General features: G+C 39.3%; 1 protein-coding gene across 1 annotated transcript; it reads right to left on the bottom strand.

The window, feature by feature from the left end:
• Positions 1–3,318: 3,318 nt before the first annotated feature.
• Positions 3,319–5,459, bottom strand: sst1.1 (somatostatin 1, tandem duplicate 1). The gene is made up of 2 exons (XM_014159985.2): positions 5,184–5,459; positions 3,319–3,838 (listed from the first exon to the last, which is right to left on the bottom strand). The coding sequence occupies exons 1-2, from the start codon at positions 5,319–5,321 to the stop codon at positions 3,632–3,634; spliced, it is 345 nt and encodes a 114-aa protein (XP_014015460.1). The 5' UTR covers positions 5,322–5,459; the 3' UTR covers positions 3,319–3,631.
• Between the last annotated feature and the right edge of the window lie 2,443 nt (positions 5,460–7,902).

The raw sequence follows: 7,902 nt of genomic DNA, 5'->3' as shown, positions 1-7,902 counted from the left end.
AGGATAGGCACATGCAGCCCTTTTCTCTCTGACTGTTAGTGTCTTGCTCTTTAATACTAATTGTTTGAGAGCTTTCTTAACCGAAGCCCATTAATGAGGCAGGGGTTATTAAGTGCACTTCCCATTTGGCATTGTTTCCTAATCTCACCAAGCAGCACAGTGATTCTCCTCCTCCTGCACATTCTGAGTTGTCAGTATGGAGTCTACACACAAGCACACACATTCAGGCACACACATGCAGGGGCATACACAAACGGGCACACATGTCCATGTAGAAACGTGTGCACACATATATTACATTTTAGTAACTTGTTTTTCACACACACGCAGACGCACACACATTTCCGAGGTAGCGTTTAACCACACACACACGCACACACACACACACACACACACACACACACACACACACACACACACACACACACACACACACACACACACACACACACACACACACACACACACACACACACACACACACCACAAAAAGTGGCTCTTCACTTTTATTTTCCTGCACTGGAAGACTGGTTGAGGACAGGTAGGCTAAAGGCCCCGTAGACTAGGTTCTTACTGCTCCTCGCAGAACTCGGCTAGGTGCAAGCGAACATCTGTGCTCTCATACTCCCTTAAAAGACATTTGCTTGAAAAATGAGAAAAAAGCAGCAATATTACTCTTGTCCCTCTTGAGACGCCATAGCAACATAAATGAAGAAATCTGTAATAAGTTTTTGTTTTTGCAATGGAGATTTTACATCTGTTTGGAACAGTATTTCTCAACTGAAAATGTTTGCATGAAAACTACTCATCTCTTGTTGAATTACAACAAATACATCATTGTTCCTACTCCTACTAAAAAAATGTGTTTGCACAAAAACGGCAAAAAACCTGCCAATGACAAAAAGTAACAAAAATGTCACAATGTGGTCATAATATAGGCCCAACCTGTTTGGATTTGGAAACATACATTATGGTAAGCTTAACTTGTGTTTCACATGGACCATAATGAACTACGGAATGCATTTTTTATACTTATTTAGTCAACATGCTATGACTTGACTCTCTCTTTTCTGTGTTGTTTTACAAATGTGTACTTGAGCAATAATTGTTGTAGAAAAATTAAATATATATAGACTACAAGTCAAAAGTTTGGATACACCTACTCATTCAAGGGTTTTTCTTTATTTTTACTATTTCCTACATTGTAGAATAATAGTGAAGAGATCAAAACTATGAAATAACACATATGGAATCATCTAGTAACCAAAAAAGTGTTAAACAAATCAAAATATATTTTATATTTGAGATTCTTTAAAGTAGCCAAACTTTGCCTTGACCAGCTTCACCTAGAATGATTTTCCAACCGTCTTGAACGAGTTCCCACATTGTCTGTCTTGTATGTATTGTTGTGAAATTGTTAGATGTTACTTGTTAGATATTACAGCAATGTTGGAGCTAGAAACACAAGCACTTCGCTACACCCACAATAACATAAGCTAAACATTGGTAAAAGACCAAGTCCATATTATGGCAAGAACAGCTCAAATAAGCAAATAGAAACGACAGTCCGTCATTACTTTAAGACATGAAAGTCAGTCAGTCCTGGAAAATGTTAAGAACTTTCCAAATTTCTTCAAGTGCAGTCACAAAAATCATAAACGCTATGATGAAACTGGCTCTCATGAGGGTCTCCACAGGAATGGATGACCCAGAGTTCCCTCTGCTGCAGAGGATAGTTCATTAGAGTTACCAGCCTCAAAAATTGCATCCCAAATCAATTCTTCACAGAGTTCAAGTAACAGACATATCTCACATCCTTCATGGTCGAATTGCTGCAAAGAAGCCACTACTAAAGGACACCAATAAGAAGAAGAGACTTGCTTGAGCCAAGAAACACGAGCAATGGACATTAGACGGGTGGAAATCTGTCCTTTGCTCTGAATAGTCCAGATTTTTGGTTCCAACTGCCGAGTAGGTGAATGGAGGATCTCCGCATGTGTGGTTTCCACAGTGAAGCATGGAGGAGGTGTGATGGTCTGGGGGTACTTTGCTGGTGAAACTGTCAGTGATTTATTTAGAATTCAAGGCACACTTAACCAGCATGGCTACCACAAAATTCTACAGCACTACGCCATCCCATCTGGTTTGCGCTTAGTGGGACTATCATTTGTTTTTCAAAAGGACAATAACGCAAAACACACCTCCAGGCTGTGTAAGGGCTATTTGTCCAAAGAGAGTGATGAGTGCTGCATCAGATGACCTGGCCTCCACAATCACCCGACCTCAACCCAATTGAAATGGATTGGGATGAGTTGGACCACAGAGTGAAGGAAAAGCAGCCAACAAGTGCTCAGCATATGTGGGAACTCCTTCAAGACTATTAGAAAAGCTTTCCTCAAGAAGCTGGCTGAGAGAATTCCAAGAGCGTGCAAAGCTGTCATCAAGGCAAAGGGGGGCTGTTTGAAGAATCTCAAATATAAAATATTTTTGGATATTACATGATTCCATATGTGTTATTTCAGAGTTTTGATGGCTTCAGTATTATTCAACAATATAGAAAATAGTAAAAATAAAGAAAAACCCTTCAAAGAGTAGCTGTGTCCAAACTTTGGACTGGTACTGTTTAACACCGTCGCCTACACTGACTATACAAAACATTAAGAACACCCACTCTTTCCAGGTGAATCCAAGTGAAAGCAATGATCCCTTATTGATGTCACAAGTTATATCCACTTTAATCACTGTAGATGAAGGGGAGGAGACAGGTTAAACATTTACTTTTAAGCCTTGAGACAATTGAGACATGGATTGTGTAGGTGCACCATTCAGAGGGTGAATGGGCAAGACAACATTTTTAAGTGCCTTTGAATGGGGGTATGGTATGTAGCAGGTGTCAGGCGCACCAGTTTGAATGTGTCAAGAACTTCTATGCTGCCGGGTTTTTCACGCTCAACAGTTTCTGACAAATAGAGGCTGTTCTGAGGGCAAAAGGGGCAGAGTGCAACTCAATATTAGGAAGTTGTTCCTAATGTTTGGTATGTATATAGGTTGTTTGCTGGAGGTTCATCAGGTCAAGGTTTACATTATGCCTACCCTTCATAAATGATATATTTTATGGCCCACCACAACACAACAAAGTCATTTTATCTAACAATGGATTTACCGCCTAAAATAAAGCTAGACCCTGTAGCAAAAGCACCGTGCTTATCCTGGAAACAAGTGCTAACATCTCATAGGACAAGCCTTTAAAGCCATTCCCAAATAAAACAACCCATTTCAGAGGAAGAGCAAGATAACAATATATGAATCAACACATTGTATCTGAAACACAGATTTTATTCAAACAAACAATTAAAAATAGTGTATCTGCCAGAATACATAAAGCACAGTCAAAAGCAGAATTGCATACATTCTCTAGAACATCCTTTCATGTGTTTTTTCGGAAAAAAATCAAAATGATTGATAAAGACATCAGCATGATTGTTGTTAAAGTTATAATCATTTTTATTTACATTTTTTGGGATTGGCAGGTTAAGCCATGGCGCATAAAATAACATAACATAACATTTTTATATTGAAACAAAAGAGATGAGATGTAGTATACGCAGTAAAGGGCCCGGGTGTAGATGAATTAACATGATGTAAAGGTTTTCCAGAAGAAGTTCTTGCATCCAGCCTTGCGTTCACGCGGCGCCAGTACTGGGCCAGCTGCACGCTCCAGCTCGAGACGCACATCCTCCTGCTCCACGCCACGAGACAGGTCATCTGATTCAATCGCCTCGTTCTCTGCTTGTGCAAGCTCTGAGAGCAGCTCTGCGAGTGTATACCTGGCAAGCTCCTGAAAATAGATAAAATAACATAACATTTTTATTTCTTCTGTTTTGTGGAGACTGAAAATGTCACATTTTAGCAACAAGATCCATTGAAATAGAAACAAATCAACATGCCTTAATAAAATGTAGCCTACCCATTTAGGAAGGAAATTAGTGTTTGAATGTGGTTTTCTCTTCCCTCACATTGCTAAAATAGATGTAGGCTATTTGATCTGTATTATTTATATTTATTTAATATGTCTGCAAATCTTTAAAATGACCTTTCCTATGCTGTTACGCATGAACCGATCACTTAAACCGAGATGTGTTTCATTTTTTGAAGAACACGTTTCATTAATAAACATTAATACCCATTTTACTGTATGTTTTGACTATTATTGTCAAGTTTTGTTTGTAATTGACAACTAACTACAGCAGACCCCAAATTCCAGAGACATCTTTCGTTTTTATTTGATACATTTTCATTTTAAAGGTTGATTTAAAATATAGAACAATTCACATTTACATTTCGTTAGTTGCTCTGATAACAGTATTTCCACATTTCTCCGCACTTAATAATATATATGTCAATCTCTCCTGGCTCAACGTAGAGGAGAGATTGATTTCATCACTACTTCTATTTGTGAGAAGTATTCATATATTGAATGCACCGAGCTGTCTGTTTAAACTACTAGCACACAGCTCAGACACCCATGCATACCTCACAAGACATGCCCCCAGTTGTCCCCAGGCGCACAGTACTACTTAAAGCAATGACTACATGGAACCCTATTTCACATCAAAAAACTCATGCAAGCAGTAAAATCAGATTTAAAAAACGGATTAAACTACACTTTATGGAACAGCAGGGACTATGAAGAGAGACACAGGCACACACGCATACACACACACACATGATAACATATACACACACATACACATGGCTTCTGTGTTGTAGATATGTGGGAACACACTTAATATGTTATGGAATATGTTGTGAAATGTAATGTATTTTTAATTATAAAACTGGCTTAATTTTGCTGGACCCCAAATGTTTGTACAAATACTTAATTTCGTGGTCGTTTCGACACCATGAAAATGTGCTGTTCCCTGCATCGTGCTATTTTGATCGATTAATTTCCCCATGCGCCTGCAAGTAAAACCGCAGAGGTAAATGTATGGCAACACACTGTTTAACCTTAAATCTGTATACGGTATAATCTCTATACTCTGGAAGTAAATCTACTTAAAATGTAGTTTGCAGCTGTACCACCAAACTCAGAAAAAATAGGATACTATGGTCACAGTAGCTGGATATATACGTTGTTTAAGAACGAAGACTTATAATGAAAGTCTAATTGAAGGTATTACCTGTTTGCCCGCAGGTGCCATGAGTGACCGTTGAAGAAGCTGGCGAAGTTTGGCATCGGACGGAGCGGCAGAGACGCTGCTGATGGCCAGGGCTAGGGAAAGCAGCGCGAGGGCGCACTGGACACGCGTCGAGAGCATCTTCTTCTGGGTATCGGGGTGGCAGAGGATGGATGAAGGCGGTTCAATTGGGCAGAAAATAGTCGAGATGGGGTTCTCTTCGGGTTCTGCTGCTCCTTCTGTTGTTCTAGTGCCCCCTCCGAACCCGTCTTTTAAACGGTTCGTCTGTCGTCAGGTGGTAAGGGGGGTTTCCTTCTGGCGCGTAACGTTTGGGTATGAGTGATGATTACAAGTGACAAAGTTTCCATCGATTAGAGAGTCGTGCGCATCCTTCGAGAAAAGGGAATTCATGATCCTTTCATTTGTTGAATATCGTCCGATTAGTGAAATATGGTTTACTTTGTAGAGACTTTCTCTCCGTGTGGATCTTATTGAATTTCAACAAGTTCGTTTATTTTTTTTCGCCCAATGAAATGAACTCAAGGCCCTGTAATGGAAAATCAACAACACATACATCATGAATAGGCTACAATGTGTCAAACTGGCCTCCACTTTAATGACTATAGGATGACATGATGAGTCTGAACGTCACTTATGCCTGAACTGTTTTTGTTCTTCATAAATACAGCTGTTGTTGGAAATATCCAACATATTGTTTCTACATATAGGACATACAGTATATTTTTCCAATTTAGAGAACTCTTAAACTCATTCAAAACACTTCTCATATGGGCATTTTCACTCGCTAATTCACGTCATTGCGCATGCCTGCAATGATCCTTTTGCATTTACAACAATTCAATTATTATCGAACAAAATATCAGTATGAATATCTCCAAATTAGACAAATATGTCTACATTGGAAAAAAACTACGCAGCAAATGGATTTCACTTAAACCTGCAGTTTTTTGTATTATATAAAAGGGGCACTTATTTGAAAATGGATGTAATTCTGATTCATTTCATTCATTCTTCGGCACACACTTACAAGAAAAGACTCATATTGACCTGAAATGGATGTGGAGTGCGTTTCGTGGACGAGTTCTGAATCCCAGTGGAATACTCAGAATAGCCTACTATCCCATTAACTTCCAGCAATTCATATTGTAGTGCACATGCTTTCCAACGAAATATCATTTTTGATAGTCACATACTGTCACCACTGTTTGTCATTTCGTGGCCTACATATACAGAGTTAATTAGACCAAATCCTGGTGTTATATTTGCTTGCCAGCCTTATGAGCTTCCCGATTTCTTGCCTGCATATGTAGAGTCGTAAGTGCGCAATAGTCTCTATTTTTAGCGTTTACCTTCTAAGCCATTGTAATAAGACTTCTAAAGAATACTGCTAAATAGCTATTCAAATAGTTACCGAGACTACCCGCATAGACCCCTTTTGCACTAAATCTCTTGCAATGACTCTATGCACACAAGGTTGGTTACACCCACACACTCACATACTTACATTGATTCCCCAACACACACAACATTCGCCCACATACACACTGACGCCACACACACACACACACACACACACACACACACACACACACACACACGCACACACACACACACACACACACACACACACACACACACACACACACACACACACACACAACCCCTACTTGTATGTACAGTACATAGCTACGTCAATTACAGTATACTATGATACAAAGATAAATTATATAAAGAATGAAATGTTGGGCAAAAAGGAAAACAGCTCCATCATTCATGAATCAGATGGCTCATTCATCGCAAAAGTTAATGATATTGCCAACCACTTTAATCATTTTTTCATTGGCAAGATTTGAAAACTTAGGCATGCCATGCCAGCAACAAACGCAGACACTACACATCCAAGTATATCTGACCAAATTATGAAAGACAAGCATTGTAATTTTGAATTTCGTAAAGTGAGTGTGGAAGAGATAAAAAAAAAAAAGTATATCGACAATGACAAGCCACCTGGGTCTGACAACTTGGATGGCAAATTACTGAGAATAGCAGACGATATTGCCACTGCTATTTGCCATATCTTCAATTCAAGCCTACTAGAAAGTGTGTGCCCTCAGGTCTGGAGGGAAGCAAAAGTCATTCCGCTACCCAAGAATAGTAAAGCCCCCTTTACTAGCTCAAATAGCCGACTAATCAGTCTGTTACCAACCCTTAGTAGACTTTGGGAAAAAATAGTTTTTAACCAGATACAATGCTATTTTACAGTAAACTAACATACTTTCAGCACGCTGATAGGGAAGGACATTTTTTCCATGTACGGCACTTACACAAATGACAGATGATTGGCTGAGAGAATTTGATGATAGCATTGTTTTTGGGACAAAACCCACAACCTCAACTAAATCTAGTAATGAACAATGTGGAAATTGAGAAAATTGAGGTGACAAAACTGCTTGGAGTAACCCTGGATTGTAAACTGTCATGGTCAAAACATGTCGATGCAACAGTAGCTAAGATGGGAAGAAGTCTGTCCAGAATAAAGCGCTGCTCTGCCTTCCTTCTTAAGGCTAGGGGGCAGTATTCGGAAGTTCGGATCACTGACGTGCCCAAAGTAACCTGCCTGTTACTCAGGCCCAGAGGCTAGGATATGCATATAATTGGTAACATTGGATAGAAAACACTCTGAAGTTTCTAAAACTGTTAA

This window comes from Salmo salar, chromosome ssa20 (genome assembly GCF_905237065.1).
Source record: "Salmo salar chromosome ssa20, Ssal_v3.1, whole genome shotgun sequence".
NCBI classification, from domain to species: domain Eukaryota; kingdom Metazoa; phylum Chordata; class Actinopteri; order Salmoniformes; family Salmonidae; genus Salmo; species Salmo salar.
This window is presented reverse-complemented; position numbering and strand designations above follow the sequence as displayed.